We start from the raw sequence: 19,903 nt of genomic DNA, 5'->3' as shown, positions 1-19,903 counted from the left end.
TGATTAAGAGCTGGGATTCCAAACCACAAATAGGAAAAACTGCTCTAATTTTAAGTAACTGAGTCATGTCTTGTGACATAAAAGATCACGTACTTTCAAACTGTTAACTCCATTTTTACACACACACATAAGACTTGGAAAATGTTTATCAATAATTTCAAACTTGGGGGTGGCTCCATAGTGTAATAGTTAGCACGTTTGCTTTATACGCAGAAGGTCCTGGGTTCACGCCCCAGGTGGAGCCACGGACCAGGCCCTGGGTATGCTGCCCCCTCCACCCAGCCGCAGTGCACCAGGTGAGCCAGGCCTTGGGTGCAGGCCGAGAGAGTGTGGGAGGAGACACTCTGCCTTCAGAGATCCAGTTCTTAAGGGGAAACAGCAACATCCATAGGTCAGAGGTGGAAGCTGAGGGGGGGAATTAAAGAGGGGAATAATAGTAATTTCAAACTTGAAGACAATTTGGGAAAAAGGATTACACAATAATTAGTGCAAAAATAACTCTGGGAAATAGAATTAATGTCTTGTCCAGGTAAAGATGACAAAATAAAAGCATTTTTATCCCCACTTGCCACTCTCAGAGCTGATTTAAAACAACAAAAGAAATAAAACATATTATCAACCAAAACCTCCATCTTCAAGGAAAGGAGGAGATAGACAGGAGCCCAAACAACAAACTAGGAAGGACGGCTGCCAAATACTGTGAGGTCTGAACACAGGAGAGAGGCTCCAACCTCCTTATCAGCAGAGCGGGCTGCTGGTTCCCTTTGTGTTACCACCCTAAAAGGCAGGACTAGCAATCCTCGGATTAGCAAAACAGAAAGCAGCCTTATGTTCAGGCCCAGGAGGCATGGGAAATGTCTCAATGGGGGACCCACTTTGAAAGCAAAGAATCACAAGGGAAGAGAAGCTGAGACAGTCAGGAACAAGCAGCAAATCCCAAATCAGAAAGCCCAGAGAATTTTACCATGAGCAATTACAGCCCTCTCAAATCACCAAGGAATGTACTGCCAGATCCTCATCCTCATGCCCCAGCAAAGGAAAATAAGAGATTTGGTGAGAGGTTGTACATTATCCAGACCAGCACAACCTCACAATTCTGCAGCTATTAAAAGTACTAACATAAACCCACCACATTAAAGCCGACCAAGAAAGAAGGAAAGAAACACGAGCAAAAAAAAAAAAGTTTAAAAAACTTTAAAACTATTATCCAAAGAAACAGAAGTAGAATTCAGCCAAAGAAATCCAGTTTCAAAGAAATTATAAGCTTAAACTAAAAACGGCTTAAGGAAGAGACGCAAAGTCAGAGGATTCGAAGAGAAACAAGGTCTCAAATGTACAGATCAGAAGCCAGTCTGCCAACAGTCTCCAAATCTCACGGCCTGGACATGAAAGATGCTAGAGAGGCTTTTCCCAAATTTAAGAACAATCTCTAAAATTATATAATGCTATAAATAGCCAGTTACAATATTAAAGAAACTTTTCCACAGTGTGAATAATAAAAAGCAAATCAGAATCCGCCATGCAGGAGTAACACTAAAATATTGCTCTACTCTCTCTGTACGAAAATAATAGAAAATCACAGCAAAGAGGTGACCAATGAAAAAGCAGCCAAATTGCAGGAAAAAAGATTTACATAAAGATGTCAGGCAGTTAATTAACAAAAACACTTATTTTTCTGGATTTTAAAAAATGTAGTAGTATCTGCTTTTAAAATTTGTAATGTATTATATAATATCTCTTCCCATTTAAAATATTCACTTCTCTACTTATTGAAGAGAAAGAAAACATTCAAAGAAGTGATTATGAGACCCAGGTAGAGATATTAAGGAACCAAAATAGAATAAATCTGACTAAAAATGATCACGAACATTGTGGACAGGCTTGAAGAAATCTCACAAAACAAACTAGAAAAGAACAGATAATAGTGATAACTACTAAAAATAAACAAAGAAAATCTAATATGCACTTAATTGATGCTCCTAGAAGAAGAGAATAAAATAAATGGAACAGAAAAGTATGCCAAGATATAATAGAAGAAAATCTGTATAATATAAAGAGATTTGAACCTGAATATTAAAAGTTCTTCCATACCTAAGAAAAAATGAGACAGAACAACTAGCATTAAGATATCCTGGTGCAAAAAGAATCTTACAAGCATCCAAGCTGAAAAAGTAAGCCAGAAAGCTAGCGGGGGAAAAGGCCCACTGGACCTCAGACTTCTCTGTACAGTGATCCTCCATGCCAAAAGGCAGTGGAACAATGTCTGCACAGTTCCTAGAGAAAGAGAGTGGAATCAAGAATTTCATATTAACAAAGACCACAATCAAATATCCTCGGGCTTATCAAATTCAGCCAATCAAGAAATAAAGAGAAATGAGCAATTCAAGGTTGGCAAACCATGGAAATAATTTGTGATAAACATTAGAACTATTTAAACTAGAATTAAAATAAATGCCTGTAGGAGTTATGATTACAGAAAAGAACATATATTTTTAAATCTAGAAATAAAAATTACAGTACTACATCTAAAACAAATGGATGGAGGAAAGGTAGAAAGAATAAGTGTGCTAATTTAGTCTTTAATAGGAAACTAATTATATAATGTAATTTGAAAAAGAACTAATGTCCTAAAGCTCTTTGTAATCTTTTTTTCTTAGTTTTCAAGCTTTAATAAATTCTCTTATGGTGAATAGTTATCTACCCAAAGTTCAGTAATACTCCCAATTTCACTTCAGTTTCCTTTTTTGTTAAATTCAACAAAAGCAAATATATGACTGTGATCTCATTTTTATAAAATTATTTCTATCCATCCAGCCAACCATTCATTTTTATATGAACATAAAAGAGAAGCTTAAAATGATGTTTATAAATGTTTGCAATGTTTTCGCTGGACGATGAGATTTGGAAATTGTTTTCGTTTTCTGTTTTGACTTCTCTGTGCTTTATTACTACTTAAAAATTCATAATGCATGAATATCAATTTTACAAAAATAATCAGACCATAGTTCTTTTTAAACTGAAGAATTAAATTCTTAAGAAGTATCATCATATTCACTTGGGGCTTTTAGGAAACAAGAAAAAAATCACTGAAATAGAAGACACAGATGAAGTCTTTGAATTCAAAACAAAAGAAAACAAACAAAAAAACAAACTCACTGTAACAGCAGCCACTCTTCGAGGCTGGGTCACTCCCACGACTCTTCCTTCGGCAGTCCAGCCAGCTTCTGCAAGGTACTACAAACAAAATCACATCTAAGTATACATCTGCCATCACTTCCTAGAAACAATCTCCCCTAAGGTGACCTTGTATTGTAATAAAAATAACAGATCGTTCTTCTTCTATCAGACATTTTAGAAGTTATTTTGCAAATGAGGGATTTGAGGCTTAGAAATGTTAGATGACTTATTTAAACTCCCATCAGACCTGATAATCAGAAGAACCAAGGCACAAATTTAACATTCTGACTCCCAAATCTTATAAAATTTCCATTTACTACAGCTGACTCAATAAAAAAACTATCCATGAGTCACTCAGAACAATGCTGAATCTGTAGACCAAGAATTTCAAAGTACACACAAAGACATTTCAGTATGAATATCAACCATACAAAATATTTTAGCCAGATTCAATAAACCAATTAAATTTTATATAATGTATATATTCCATTACTTAATTTATATTAGCATAAATAAAAATTTTATATGCATTTAGCTGATTTATATATGTATTTATTTGCTATATAGATTTGTTATGTATGTATTTGAGTATATGCATTTTTTAAATCTAGAATGGATAACAGTGGTTATCAGTTACATATTTTTATAAAGTCTAAATTGTTTTACCATGAATTTATATCACTTCTATAATAGAAAATAAAAATTTTAAATGCTGGTACATGTATCTGCTCATTTGTTTAAAAGAAATAAGGAAAGACAAACCAGAAACTAAATAGTTATCAATGAAAAATCAGTAGGAGAGGGATGGAAAGATGAAAAATAGAAACAGAACAGCAGGGATAAAGAGGGAGTGACAATGCTCTGAGCAGATCTTTTTGTGTGGTTCTGAGAACCCCAGTCATGTTTCCCATACTCTTCAAATATCCCCCAAATGAACAAAACCAACCAGGATGAGGATGGAAATTAAAAGGAAATACAAACACTAACAAATGGCCCTGTCTGTATTACAAATGAGTAACGTGATCACACTAACGGGGGGGTGGGGAAGAAAAGGACTAACCTAAGTAAGTAGAAAGCAATATCTTGAATGGATGCCGTAAGGCTAAAGACAAAAAGAACTGTGCATAAATGCTAGGATCTAGCTAATGAATGTTAGTACAAACTGTAATCTGGTTTGTAAATGTTAGTAAATACCCCAACAGAGGGATGGGTTTGTAATTCTGAAACTATTTTACATGTATACTAGAATTTAACAGGTAAGTAAATATATGGTAGCTGAAATCTGAGTATCTCACTGTTGGAGAAAAGTTACAGATAAGGAAAGGCTAAAATAAGCCCTATGGTATTGAATTGAATTGGAATTCAATACCATACTATTAGCTAAATCAATGGGTTTTTATATACATATACAGACTGATACAGATATTTAGGGGATTTTATATATGAGGGTTAGTATTCATATACATTTTCCCAAGTCTGAGGAATGTATTTATGAATATTCATTTATATATATTTTCCACTGAGATTTACAGCAAAGACATCTCAGTAGCAATGGGCACCCTAGCACCCAAATCTTGATTTCTAAACAGCATTTTCCAGTAAAAGGAACCAGGGCTTCTTGGAGAAGTGGTTGATCCCTGCACTAGAGCGGGGGAAATATAAGACAAGACTGAAATGTCTTGTGGTACTAGAAAGTAAGAAAGTGTTCAAAAAAAGGTTGGAGGCTTTTAGAAAGCACACAGGTGCCAAACTGAAGGAGCTCCTAATGATCAAAGCCAGACCATTTTTAACAATAAAATAAATTATGATGGTATTGGACTTTAACTCATAAATATCCATGAATCCATACTGAAATACATAAATAATTCAATAAATAAATATATGAGGGAGAAAGGACAGTTCTTCCTGATAGAAGATTCCATTTGCTAAAGGTAGAAGGAAAAAGGAAAAGAGAAAATCATCATTGCCTAAGTAATTGCTGCAGACAAGATCCAAGAAGGGATGCTAAAATTAGTGGGCAAAAGTTTAAAGAAAAGCAGAGTATCTGCAGCCTGAAAATACCTCCCCCAAGATATTAATCGACTATGAAAGACAAGACAGCAAATTTATAAGCAAAACCTTAACCAAGTTTGGCACCTTAACCAAGTGATCAAGATTAACCTCATCAGTGATAAGACATCAACATCGTTGAAAACCCTCATACGATGCACTAAGGACCTACCATTTCTGTGGTGTTCTTTCCAAAATGCATAAGCTCATTCTAATGCTCAAAAACACCACACAAACCCAAATTGAGGGACATTTTTTAAAAATAAATGCTAGTACTTTTCAAAAAATGTCAAGTGCATGAAAGATGAAGAAAGCCTGAAAAACTCTCATAGACTTGATGGACTAGGGTGAAATAACAAGTAAGTGCAACGTACTAGATCACTGAACTAAGAACATTGGTTGGATAACTGATGAGATTTAAGTAAGATCTGCAGCCTAGCTACTATGTAGTACTGTACCGATGTCAATGTCCTGCTTTTGATTACTGTACTAAGGGAAGTGGTGTGAGGGGTATATCATTTTTACAACTTTTGTTAGTCTAAAATTAGCTAAAATAATAGTTTAGAAAATGACTATAAGGAACAAAATATTTTACATAATGTAGGTTTTTTGCTATAAAAACTGTAAAGTTCCTCTCTCTTGTACTCTTGTATTAAATACATACACAAAATACTACCAACCGCCCCAATCAACACAAATGCAAGATCAATACTACAAGAATAATAGCTAAGATTCATCGAGTACATTACTAAATGCCAGGAACTGTGTTGAGAGCCTTTCAGACATAACCCCATTTAATCTTCCCAACAAATCCTATAATAGCATCGTCAACAATTTAGACATGAAAAAAGAGGTCACATAATCTGTCCAAGGACACAGATAGAAATCTAAGAGTTGGGATTCAAGCTCAGCATATCGAAGCCCTGCCACATAACCAGGACGCAATTCTACCATCCAAAATAAAACATACACACTCGTAGTCGATCTCCTAGTAGCTGTGTTAAGCAAAAGACAAAACGATTTCCATAATAAACGACCTATCCATGAAGCCAATCTGCTCAACACACCTAAGATTCAGACTTCTGCTGCACACTTCTGGTTGCTGACAAGTGGAAATTTAAAGATACTGCAAAAGCAGGTATAGTATGTACATCAAGATGTAGTGGTATGTCACAAAGGGAGATCACTGAATTCCATCACGGTTCTCTCCACTTTTTTAGAGTTCACCCAATCTGCTCTTCTAGTTAAAGAGTGGGATTAAGAAGAACCCCACCAAAAACGGCTTATGAAAATTGTAATAAAGAGCTTGTTTTTGGAGTCCACTGTTTTAACAGTGCTCTAGGAAAAAAATATCGTCTAGGTTCCACATACAGTTTGTGAAATTTCAGAACTGGTGTTTGGCACTGAGGCATGCTGTATGTGTCCAAGGAAAGACAGTATATAAATCTAGCAAAACAGTTTGGTTGAGGAAGACCTGTTCCATATCCTTGCTGTGACCTCAGCCTTTCTAATCTTCCTAAGCCATAACTCAAATTTAGTTTCATAAGAAGTTGGAAACTATGACTGTTTCAGAGAAGAGGAACTGAGGGGTGAAGAAAAAGAATAATCCTTCCACAGGAGGGGTAGTAGATACCTGAACCAATAACATAATCCATCACAATGATCTCGGTCATTTTCACCAGCAAAGCTTAGGAGATTTACTTTTTACCAATAATTCCTTTGTGCTTTTTTAATTTGATATCATATGACTATATTTCCTATGCAAAAAACACAGTGCTTATAAAAAATAGTTCCTTAAAAATAATTAAATTCAAATGCATATGTCCTTTGACTCAGCAAATCCATAACTAGTATATTTATTCTATAAGCATACCTGCATATGTGCAAAATGATCTATCAGCAAATTGACTCATCACATCTTTGTGATAATACAAAACTAGAAATCCACAACCTAAATATCTATCAATTGGGAATTGGCAAAATAAATTATGTAGAAACTACATAACTACTAGACTCTAAACGACTGAAAATAGATCTATACATTAAGTGAAAAAAAAAGACAAGGTACTTTAAAAGCAGTACAGATGCTACCATTTGTATTTAAAAAGAGGGAGGAATATATACATATTTATATATCTATATATATATACAAAAATACACACACACAACATATTGTTCTGTAAATGCGATTTTAAAAATCCTCTATCCAAGAAAGTGATAACATCAGTTACATCTGCATAAAGGAAGTATCACAAGATAGGGCAGAGGGAAATCTTTCTCTTTTATGTCCTTTTGTGTCTTAAATTTTAAACCACGTGAACCTATTAAATATTCAAAAAATGTTTAATATTTTTAAAAGTCTTAAAATTAAAACAAACAAACGACAGCAACAAAACCCGTACCTTTGTTTGCTGCCATACCACCCAAGCTGGATCCTCAGACCCTACTCCTTTCTCCTTCAGACCTTTCTTTCCTGGGACTCAGCCCCTCAGCAGGACCCCTCTGTTCCCTGGTAGCTAAGCCTCATTGGGTAATATGACCGCATGATTGTGCTACATTGTATTACTGATCCAAATATGAGCCACCCATCCCTGTGGGAGGGTTACCTACACTGCCATGCTATTGCTATCAGACCTGCCCATGTAACTTGCTTCAACCAGTGAAATGTGAGCAGAAGTGCCACTTCAGTAAGGAGTTTTAAGAGCCATCTCATAATTCCGCCATCTACTACAAAATCCACAAATCCCAGGTAAGAGCTATGCCATCATCCTAAGACCCAGTGATCACTTGGAGCAGCCCACATCTTGGGTCATCAACCCGAGAAGGCCACATAATATGAGGAAGAAAAAAACCTTTGTGTTAAGCCACTGAGATTTTCAGGTTCTTTGTTACCGTAATAGTTAAAGTAAGCTGACTAGTTAATTATACAGACTAATTTCAAAACAAACTAAAATCATTTAATCTTTCATGGCCTTTTACCTCTGTTTTATATTTCCCTACCTCACTCCTCTCTATAGGGTGCTCATTTGTAAAATGAGCACCTACCTTACAGGGTCACTGAGGATTAAACAGGTTAATGTGTTTAAACTGATCACTTTATGTAATACATATAATAATTATCACTTGTTTTATTCTTACTACTCCTACCTTATAATCTCCCGGCAATTTAACATGGCCCTTCTCCTGTGTCCCTCTTGTAAGCAAGTAATTTGCCCGGGTTTTGATGCCATCTACACATAAATTTTCCCTCCAGGTCAGCATTTCCTCTGCTGTCCTTTCCCCAGGTCATTCCTTTGTGCCTACCTTTCCCTAGCTACACTTTAGATCACCTGGAGAACTTTAAAGAGATCCCCCCATCTGGGCCCTATCCTAAATCCATTATTGGGGTGGGCAAAAGAAGCTATATTATTTCCTCACCGAAGTTCAAAAATAGGCAGAATCGATCTGTGGTGTGAGAAGCCAGAATAAGTTACCCTTGTGTGTAGGTTTGTGGGGGCAGGAAAAGAGGGCAGGGGACCAGGTGAGGACACAACTGGGGTTCTAGTCACGTTCTGCTCTTTTTCTTGATTTGAGTGCTGGTAACTCAGGTGTATTCACTTGTGAAAGTTTATCAAGCTGTACAATTATTTTAAGTACTTTCTGGTATGTATTTTATACTTCAATTAAAAAAATCTATGTTAAAAAAGAAAAGAAAAACCTGCAAGGACTGTCGTCCCTGACCCCTTACATATCATTCCTCTCCCTCCAAGTCGAGGCTCTTAGACAGACTTTGATCTCACCCTCTCTTTTCACTCTTGATCCTACGTTTCCACTCTTGCTGAGCCCCAAACACTTCTCCACTCCAGTATGTCTAACCACAATATTCACTGGATTAGAACATCTTGTTCAAGGTCGACTTCAAGTACTCTTTTTTCTACAAGGTCTCCTCTGATCCTTCTTTCAAATTCCATTCACACCAGATATGATTGAAGAGAGGTTTCTTCCAAAGCACTGCATCGTTCTGTAACAGTCAACTTTTATTTACAACTAAAAAGTATTCATCGTACACTTCCTCTTCAACTATAATGATTTGAGGACAGAAAATATGCATTATACTTCTTTGAATGAGTCTCTATTGTTCTTTTCTGAGTGTGGCTGTCCAGTTATTATAATAAATTGGAATTATAATAAATTGAAGATGACTATTACTTCAGTATTAATCAAAGAAATTATAAACCCCAAAAGCTTAATAAAGAATACTAGTTGGGTTGAATATTTCCTCCGAGAAGAGATCTTAATAATGCAAATGACAGTAAAGAGAGTTCTCAAGTTACAAAACCCTTCCAATCAAACCTAAGAGCAAAGACATTTAAATATATACTCACTTGTGGAATCTGTGTACTTTTCCCACATCCTGTTTCTCCAACAATCACCACTGTCTGATAGTTTTCTATCAAGTATAATATATGATTCCTAAGCTGAAAAAAAATAACCATATATTATAAATAGCCATATCTTTTTTCAAAAGACCTAAACAAAGATATTTAAACATCATGAAATGAGCTGTTTGCAAAGGAAATTTTAAAAAGAACTATCAAAATGTATTTCCAACTCTCAAGTACTGTTGGTATCAGTTTACGCTGATACAATTGCAATTGAGTACAATAACTTATCAAAACATATAATGCACATACCCTTTGATTCAAGATTTTCACTTATAAGAAATTATACTACAGGTAGACTAATACACGTGAACAAAGACGTATGTACAAGCATACTCACTGCAATATTGTTTATAATGGCCCAAAATTCAAACTGCCTAAATGTTCAACAGGTGATTGGTTAAATTAGTTACTAAACACTCCAATAATGGAATAATATGCAGTTGTTAAAAAGAACCAATGTCTATTTGTATTGCTATGAAATGGTCAACAAGATATGCTAAGGGAAGAAAGCAAGTTGCAGGACAGTGTGAATAATGCACCAGTATTTGTGTTTTTAAAGGGTAAATACAATATGCTTGTTTATGTAAAAGCTATTTTGGGGAAAAACAAAACAAGAAACTGGTAACTACACTGTCTCCAACGGACGGGGACAGGGTTGATGGGGAGCAGGAGTGTGAAGGAGAGTTTTGAATTTTGCAGAGCATGCATGTATTACCTATTTAAATTTTTTCATTGATTAACTCAAAAAAAAAAACCACACAGAAAGAATATGCTTTCACCTCTAACTCTAAATCTAAGTTCACAAAAGAACACCCACATGTTACCTCTAATATTTCCACTGAGCCTTCCTTTACACAGTCTGTGTAAGCAGAAGCACTGGTTTGGCCACTGAAAAGTCACAGGTAATTCAAAAAGACTATTTACTTAGCTTCAGAATGTATTTTTTTTACCCACATTTGATTACAGACACACCTGTTGGTCTATAAAGTCATGAAGGTATTCCATTAAAACCTCGTTTGGAATGAAGTAAAAAAACAGCCTAATTCTCCCACTCTGGTCACTGCTCAGCTCATCTGATTCCATACCAGCAATGTGTTTGGTAAAGAATGGAAGAGCTAGGCTAGCATGCTGCCTAACTGGCTAAATGAGGTATTGGCTGTTTTAGGATTTGAATTTGGCATTATTTGGGGACTAAATATGTAGTTCTCAAATCTTAGTGCTAAAATCTCTTAGGATATTTGTTAAAAATGAAGATTCTTAGCCCTACTCTCGGGGTTTCTGATTCAGTAGGGCTAGGGTGGGGCCCAGGAATCTGCATTTTTACAAGCACCCAAAGGAGATTTGGTTGCAGGTGGCCTACTGACTAGTCTGAATGCTTCCTTGTTGGTTGCTTGCATTTTGTGCTTTCTTTTTCTTGGATAGGGGAAGAGGAAAGGTTTGGATTCTTTGCAGGTATTTTGCAAATGGCAGCTCCATCCACTGGATGGATAGCTGGATGGATTGATGGATGGATGGGTACTTGGTTAAGGAAAATCTGAAAAAACAATTTGAATACAGTCAGAGAGAAAGACAAGGCATTCCAGGGAAAGGGAAATAATATAAGCAAAAGAAAGATAGAAGTAAGCAAACTATATAAACTCTATGCAAGGGGTGCTATAAAAAGCCCATGAAAAACTCTAGATTTGGTTTGAAAATGAGTTATGAGAGATATAGTTAGGGCTGCATTGTGAAAGGCCTTGAATGCAGAGCTAAAGACTGGACTTTACCTGAGGAACAGTATATACTGTGAGTGTTTGAGAAAATTGGGCAGCAGCATACAAGATTGATTTGAGCAAGAAAAAACTGAAGGCAATAATTCATATTTCAAGTGCTAAATACGAAGCACTACAAATGGAGAGTCCAATGTGTGGCATCATGAGGAGACAAAAAGATTTCCAGTTTGGAAACCAGAAGGAGAGTACCATCAAGAGACACAGGTAGGGAAATCAAGGAGAGCTAGTGAGGAAGACTAGAATGAGCTTCATAGAGGTTGAGTTTGACAGAATAAGAGAACAACATTGCACAGCAGTGTCCAGGGCCCAAAGAGAATGCCAGCCTACAAAAGGTGTCAAAGGGAAGACCGCCTTGTAATGCACTGGGAAGAAGGAGGTGAGCTTCAGATTTACTGATGCTTTAGATTCAACTTCTGTTTTTAAAGCTACTTTTAGTTTTAAAAGGGAAGGGAGTGGTGAATGGATAACATTTTATTCTTTTCATCTTCTAGGTTTATCTTTGCCATCTTATGAGATCTTAACTCTGCTTAAACTCTGCTTTGCTTTCTATCAGTAACTTGCTCCTTCTTACCATTTAAGTTCATCAGTATATGTTAACAACTTGCTTAATTTTTTTCATTTGTTGTTTCACTTGTTATATTTTATAAGTACGGTTAAAAGATAAGGATCAGTCAAGAAAAGGCCAAAATTAAATACTTGGTAAACAATTATCCTTGTTCTTGAACATTTATGGCGTGTCAGCTATCTTGCTAAATGCTCCGTATGGATTATCTCATCTAGTTCTCATAACAATATCCCATGAGAGAAGTACTACTATTAATCCCATGTTATAGATAAAACAGAAGCTCAGATGGTGAAGCAAGGTCACACAGCACACAAATGATGAAGCTTGGGTTTGAATCTGCAGTCGACACTGCATCACAGCTCAAACCGTGTCCCTCAATGGTGAGGAAGCAACAATGAACCTATAATTTTACCTCCTGAGGGTCAAACTAGTTTGCATTCACACATAATGGATGAGGTTAATCACCTGAGGAAGAAACCCAAAGAGTGTCAACACATGAGTGACTAAGACGTTTGGGGCCACATAAAACTAATCAAGGCAATTGGCTAAATTAAGAAGGCTGTCATTTTATATCCATTTGGAGAAAGAACATATTAACAGAAGAGGAATTATTAGCACAATTTAGACAAAGGGACTCCCTAAGTATAAGAACTCGGCAGTTTTCACCCAGCACTGTCTCGGAGAAAGAGACAGGGGCATGGGTGCTGGTGGGCACACCTATCAGGTCATTCCAGAGGCATCACCCTTCATCAGGGGCTATATGAAATAAATAGTCTTCAGCTATATCTAAATCACGTGTGGCTCTGAGCCCACTTCCTGATTATAATTTGGTTTCCCACATAGACTTGGTAACAGTGAGAAAACGTGTCCAAGGACTGGGTGGGTCCATCTGCACTAGAGAACTAAGGCTCACTGTAAACAAACATGTTCTGATTCTAGTTTACACTTTGGTCTCTTACAAGATGACAAGAGAAGTATCCATTTCACAAGACTAATGAAATCAAATGCCTGGATGTATACATGGTAAGAAATAAACATATCAAAATCCTGTCACTATCTTAGTGGGAGTTAACCTCTTCAACAGAAACCACCTCTATTCCCAATTAATCTTGTTTAAAGAAATACAATTTTAAAAAGAAAGCTAAAATTGGCCTATGTTGGTAATTTGTTGAAGATGGATGCATAGAAGTACACTGTGCTATCTTTACTGTTCTGTACATCTGAAACTTGTGCGTAATTGAAAGCAAAGAGGCGGAGGAGGATGTCATTCCATTTCTTTCAATTTTCAATATATAAGCTCTAACTGAAAAAATCTTAAGGACTTTGAAGATTTCTAAGGTTAACTAATATACACATAATTTGCTTTGAAAAGTTAATCCCTTCAGATAAGGTTATCTCTGAGCTCTTTGTGTTCTAAAGAATCATTATGGGAAAGAGGACAAACTATTTGCTTCTGCGCCAAGTATAAAGCTACTGCAGACTGCTTTAGGCCGACGAACTGTACATGCTTATTCAATGTACCTTGAACACTGGCAGCTTCTGCCTCTGCTGCTCTATAGAAAGGGCAGCATAAGGGTTGTAAACAACGGTTGTTGCAGAGTTTTCAGCTAGACTTTGTCTCTCTTCGGAGATGCTGACGCCTGGTCCCTCTGTACCTGTAACAGAAAAAAAATTTTTCAGATTCTCTGATACAATGAACAGAAAAATGTGCAAAAGTTATAAATTTATAGATGAAGATATATAACAGAAGCAATGCATGTGATCTCAAACTACTAAGAGATATTAAACTTTAACTTCAGGAAATCATCTAAAATGTAAGTAGGAAAAAAGTGAGTAGGAAAAGTACCTATGACAATACAAAAATCTTCTCTAAAACCCTCACTACAGTGTCAAGAACAAAGGAGATGGCAGTCCCATTGGGCTCCAAATTGGCCAGACACAACTGTACATTACAGAGGACAATGTTTTTAGTTGCTGGCTTCCATGTCAGTATTATTACTGAACAATTAATAAGAGTGACAACCCCAATGCAAATTAGCTGAGTTAAAGGATAAGTCCTATTACTGTAGGATGGCAGCAAGGTTCAGGGACAACAGGAGCCAGGGACTCAAACACTGCCTGGGCTTCATCCTTCTCCCATTTCTATGTCCCTTAACAAGTTCCTCTCCATCCCTTAGACTGCCTTCTCTACAGGAGCTGGAGTCAAGGCTGACTGCCAGTGCCAGAGCTCAGGCTCACAATTCCTCCACCAATCATTCATTCATAGAGATGAAAAAGTGCAAGAGATACAGCATGAACACTGCAGATGCAGACCCTACCCTAGTGAAGCTGACTTGCTTCTTTTAGTCTTCCTCCCCATAGTGCATGAAGCTGTAGTAAGTGCTACAGAGAAAATTAAGGACCCAGTAAGGGGACCAGGGGGTCCCAGATATGTGCTGTCTGTTCAGGGAGTGGGGAGACTCTTTTTCTCCCAGCTTAGGTCCAATGCCCAGCCTAATCCAATCAACCATGGCCAGTGCAGTGGGATACAATAAATGGCAGCCCCCATGTGAATCACAGAATTGGAGAGGTTGGATGGGAAGTACTGCTCCAAGAAACCATTATGCTGAGCAGATTAAACAACAGATATCCACAATACCTTCTTGGTAAGAACAATGACAACCTGGTGCTCAGGATGGAAGAATAGGGAAGCCATATTTCATCATGAATAACTGTTCAAGGTACCATGGATTTTTAGCCTGGAAAGGAAAATGCCTTAGAAGGAGCATGAGTTCAGTTTTTATGATCAGCTTTCATTACTTTTCATGGCAACTTGTTTATGTAGTCAGAAGAGTAATAACTGAATGACACAGGGCTCAGAATTCAACTCAACATAAGGAAGATAATCCTAAAAGTTAGAGCTGTTCAGCATTGGGGTATGGTGCCTTTGTGAATCAAAACCCTCTGTAGAAGTTAAAACACAATGGTGCACAGCATTTCTGTTGGAGATGCCACAAAGATAATTACCCCAAATTCACAGGTTTTCTGAACTAGAATCTGTAACGCTATGTGAAAGTACAGGGGCTCTGTGACAAGAATATTTACCACTGTGATTTAGGTTTACATTTTGGAGGAGAGGGGTTCCCAAATCCCTTCAAAAACCTAAAAAAGGCTGTGAACACTATCTCCTGAAAAATGTATCAGAATGTAATGTATCAGAATACAAATTGCTAGAGGTCCATAACCTCCTTAGAGCTATGTTTAGAATCATTGACATAGATCTCTGATCCCTTTTCCATTTATTGTTAGGAATACTTGTGTTCCAGAGGTCCAAGAATGCCAAAAATCAGGTAAATGGGGCACTGCTTGTTGGGGAAGGTCATCAAAAAGACAAGACTCAGTTTGACCCATGGGCTGGACCCAGGCAATCAAAGGCTCCTCACCTATTTCCTTTTGTTTTGGAATATGTGCTCTGCTTGCCTTCCCAGGGCTTGAAGCTGCCCAAGGACACAGCCTTGAGACAGTCTGGACCGGGTACAAGACTAAACCCAGTTCACATCCCCTGTGTATGTGACTAAACCCAGTTAAGACCTCTACATAAAGTTTTACGATCTGGCGGGCAGCTGTAGCGATCTACTCCTGTTGCCGCTGTCCAAGTCAGGCCTCCTATATAAATTCCTTTGCTTATTAATCTGCCACCTACCAATCTGAAGTGTTGCCTTTTTCTGTTGGTCTTGCCCTGCACTCTGCTATGGGGGCCAGTTTTAGATTTTACCCGGGAAGCTCCCAAAGAGCCTGCAACCCAACACTGCTATATTGTTTTTGCCAAAATGTTGACCTTTCTTTCATCAAGACAAAAGATAGAACAGGACCTGGGCAAAGCGAGTTTCCTTTCCTTTCTTCCCTTGTTATGCACGATAATACTATCATTGCTACTTCTTAATAATGTCTTGTAACCTTTTCTAAGAAAATTACTGCAAAGAATACCTTATCCTCATCAGCTGTTTTTGTCCGGAATTCTTTCCTTTTCAAAATACAATTTAAAACCTTTACAGCATGTCTCAAATATTTTTATATTGCTCCTACAAGGTCTCTTAAGTCCTCCCTCACCAGCCTTTAATTCACCATGGTGTCTCCTTCACCACCCCACCCCTCCTGGTCTCTAACCTACAGCCTAGTGCACCTCCGTATACTATTCTGTTATGAGATCTTTAATAAGAACAGCTGCTATCAACCAATAAGGAACATGTCTTCTCCTCACAAAAGACCATTCAGCCAAATACGGACTGCTTCCCCGCTACATACATCCCACGGCCCATTCTGGTTATCTATGGTTGTTTTTCCCTTGGCAACATTCTCTGTGCTAAAGGGAATAAGTTTGTAATTCTTGCAAACTACAAATACCTTCGTTTTGCCATCTAGAAAACAAGGCTGAGAACAGCACCCCTCCAAACCAGTATTCCCTCTCACCCAGTTTTTCAATTTGAGCAGTGACCCATTGGTGGGTTATGAAATTAATGTAGTGCTTCATGACAAGCACTTTTTAATAATGAACTAGAAATAGAATAGAAAGTATCAGAGTGCATCCCAGAAAGCAATATTGTTTTTCTACAACTTTTTTCAGTGTGTGTTCACACTGGATCATAGCACAGTATATTTTTTACTGTAGATAGATAAGGTCAAAAATCCCCAAAGTTGTTGCTATAAAGTTTTTGCCAGGCACATGGTCAGCAATCATTAAATATTTGTTAAATGAATGAAGGAAAATGGCATACAAAGCTCTTAAAGCAGAGATCACAAACTAGTTACTCAATGTCCCCAAATTGGTTAAAATGTTTGAAATAGTTCATTTAAAACATGTAAAAATTTCCCATTCAAATCTGGATTTAGGCTTTAAAAAAAAAATCTGGCAACTGTGAGCCCATGACAATTAGGTAGAACTGAATACAGCTTCCTGCTTTACATAGCATATGCAAGCTCCAGTGTATATCTATCAGTGTATGCACATTCTAGTTTGCCATGATCCCCACCACTCCCTATTACTCCCACCCAGCAGCTTCACTTACTTCGACCGTCTGAAAGGCCCCTGTAGTTCTTGAGCCTGTGACTCCCGGCCTACAGGATATGATCGTGATTCCAACATCTAGCCTTATATCTGGCCTCAACCACTTCCCTGACCTTCACCATGTATTTCCCACATCTTTGAACTTCAGTTCCTCATGTGTAAAATGAGAGGGATACCATCACAGAGATGTTATGACTGTTTAGTAAGATGATGGAACTAAAACTGACTAGCACAAAGTAAGGGCCCAGTAGTGTGTACTAAATCCATTCCCAACTCAGTTAATGACATCAGTTTACCTAGGCCAGAAGTTCCCCAACTTTGATGCATGCTGGAATCAACTGGGTAATCTTTACAAAATACTGATGCCTGGTTCCTACTCCTCCAGACTTCTAATTTCTTGCCATGGAGTATGACAGAACAGAAGAATTTTTAAAAGCATCCTAAATGATTCAATTACACAGCAAAATTTGAGAACCACTTACCCTAGTCACCCAACCCTGAAATCTGAGTCATAACAGACTCTACCATCTCCTACATCTGCCTCTAAAATGTTTCTCTAAAAGTTTCCTCATCTCTGCTCCCAGGCCAAAGTTAAGACTTTCATATTCCTCCTCAATTTTAGTAGTACCTTCTCTTAATGGTATACCTGACTCTAATTTCCTCCCCAAACCATTTCGCACACCACTTCCAGAGTTATCTTTCTAAAATAAACCTCATCAGGTCATGCCCTGCTGAAATCCAAATTCTTTAACTTGCCATGAGACCCTCAGAAAGAGGCCCCTACTTTTCAAACTTCATCTCCTGCCACACCCCAAAATATACCCTACCACTTAACACCATCACATTACTCAATTATTTGGTTTCTTTGGACAAACATGAGGCACACATCCCACTTTACCTTTGTGCATGCTGCTGCACCCTTTGCCTAGAGCTCCATGCTCCTGCCTCTTCGTGGAACAAAACCTTATTTGTGCTTCAGTATCCGCCTCAAAAATATCAATGTCTTTATGAAGTATTTCTTATCCCCACATTCAATCTTCCCTTCTCCTATATATTTCCACATAATTATAATAGCTAATATGTATCTAGTGCTAACAGCTTTACATGTATTCTTAAACCTCAAAACGATCCTTTGGGTAGGTGTTATGCTCAATTTACAGATGGGGTAACTGAGACTTTGAGTACGTAAGTGACTGCCAAGTCATCAAGTTATTAAATGGTAGTCAAGGATGGGCTCTACTACCTGACTCTACAGCCCATCTTCCTTCCCACCACCTTCTTCTGCCTCATTTTAAAATCTTTTCTAAAGGGTATCCAATTTCATTGTATAATTAAGAGAGAGACAGAGACAGAGGTTAAACCTTGAAAGCAAAGCAGAGCCTTAGTCATCTATGTGTCTCCTGATCACAAGGTTAGGTGTTCAAAAGTATACCCTCAATGAATGAACTAAATGATGGAATAAAACTCTTAGAATAATGCCATGCTCTTTAACTGAAATAATATCCTGGTGTGATTTTCAACAATTCATTCAGGCCTTTATTATACTTAACACTTCGACCTGTTATTGAAGGCTTGAATAAATAAAATAGAGGGTATCTCATTGCCTAATGGGATCCTAGTCTTGGCTGCAAATAAAACTCAGGATGGATCACTGGCTGATGACTTGAAATGCTGAATCATAAAATTTTAAGTGACACACAGCAGATTTAAAAAAATAACTCATATATCCCTTGCTTGGGTTTATCCCCATCATCATTTATATGCACGGTCAGAATTTCAGGAACCCACTCTAAAATACTCTTTAAAAGCTTTCCTTGTATTACCTTCTCTGTCTCACTTCATTTTTGCTGCAATATATTTTGCATATCCAGACAGCACAGCAACTGGAGGAAAAAACAAGCAAGTGGTGGAAAAAAGAAACTTTTGTTTTAACAAGGAACTAATGGAAGAGGAGGAAGTAATGTATCTAGCAGGGGCTCACATGTATACATTCAATAAAATCCTGATTGAGAAAATTAAAACAAAGTATTTTGTGACTGAGATTCGTGTTAGCCTGCAAGAGAGGAAGTGCGTGGCAGCCAATACGAAGGTGTTTACTTTCTGGTGGTCCCTCGTCGTAGACAAGTATGACCCTAAAACAAAATAAAACACTCCCTTTTTATTAGCATTTACTCTATGTCTGACGACGCGTCGCGCTCGTTATTCAAGCCCACAGGATAGATACTACTCTGCCCGTTTCACAGGCGAGGAGACTAAGGATCAGAAAGGTTAAGTGACTTGCCCAAAGGCACTCTGCTACTATGTGGCAGAGCGGAAAGTTCGAGCCCAGTCTAACTCCTTAGCTTGAGCTCCTAAAACCTGAGCAGCAGCGCCGGACCGGTTCCACTGAAGCCCCAGGGCGGTAACAGGACACGCGTGGGCTCGTTAGCGTTTCCCCATCTCGCGGGTTAGGCAAGGCAGGCATCAGGAGTGAGGAAAACGGGGCCCGAGGAGGCTGAGGGACTCGAACAAGGTCACACAGAGAATTTCTGTCCAGGTTGAGAGCGGACCCCCCAAATCCCTGGGGATCACTGTGGGCGCCTGAGCCGCAGAGTAGACCAGCACCGAGTCGGCGGTGGCCAGTCCGCTGAGGTCAGGCCTGCGAGCAGGTCTGCAGGCCCCAGGGCGCCGGCCGCGGAGCTAAGACCAAAGTCAGGCCGCCACATCTGCCCAGCCTTCCGCCAAGGGCCTTACCGGGTCGCCAGAATTTCACCGGTCCCACGGGCGCAGCCATGCTGGGGTGAAAGGTCACGGAGAAAGCTCCACCCCTCTGTCGCACGCGGGCCCCCAAAGGAGCTAGGGGGCGCGGCCGGCGACGACTCTAGGCCCGGTG

General features: G+C 38.3%; 1 protein-coding gene across 3 annotated transcripts in view; it reads right to left on the bottom strand.

The window, feature by feature from the left end:
* The window catches only part of DHX35 (DEAH-box helicase 35), a 68,059-nt gene extending 48,156 nt beyond the window's left edge, over nt 1–19,903 (bottom strand). For all 3 annotated transcript variants that reach the window (XM_025039840.1, XM_015597255.2, XM_006921814.3), the window contains exons 1-4: nt 19,765–19,903; nt 13,509–13,642; nt 9,591–9,683; nt 3,157–3,234 (exon numbers count right to left, since the gene is read on the bottom strand). In XM_025039840.1, coding sequence (XP_024895608.1) covers nt 3,157–3,234; nt 9,591–9,683; nt 13,509–13,642; nt 19,765–19,804 — 345 coding nt within the window. In that variant the 5' untranslated portion in view covers nt 19,805–19,903. The remainder of the gene's footprint in view (nt 1–3,156; nt 3,235–9,590; nt 9,684–13,508; nt 13,643–19,764) is intronic.

Source organism: Pteropus alecto, unplaced genomic scaffold (genome assembly GCF_000325575.1).
Source record: "Pteropus alecto unplaced genomic scaffold, ASM32557v1 scaffold45, whole genome shotgun sequence".
NCBI lineage: Eukaryota > Metazoa > Chordata > Mammalia > Chiroptera > Pteropodidae > Pteropus > Pteropus alecto.
This window is presented reverse-complemented; position numbering and strand designations above follow the sequence as displayed.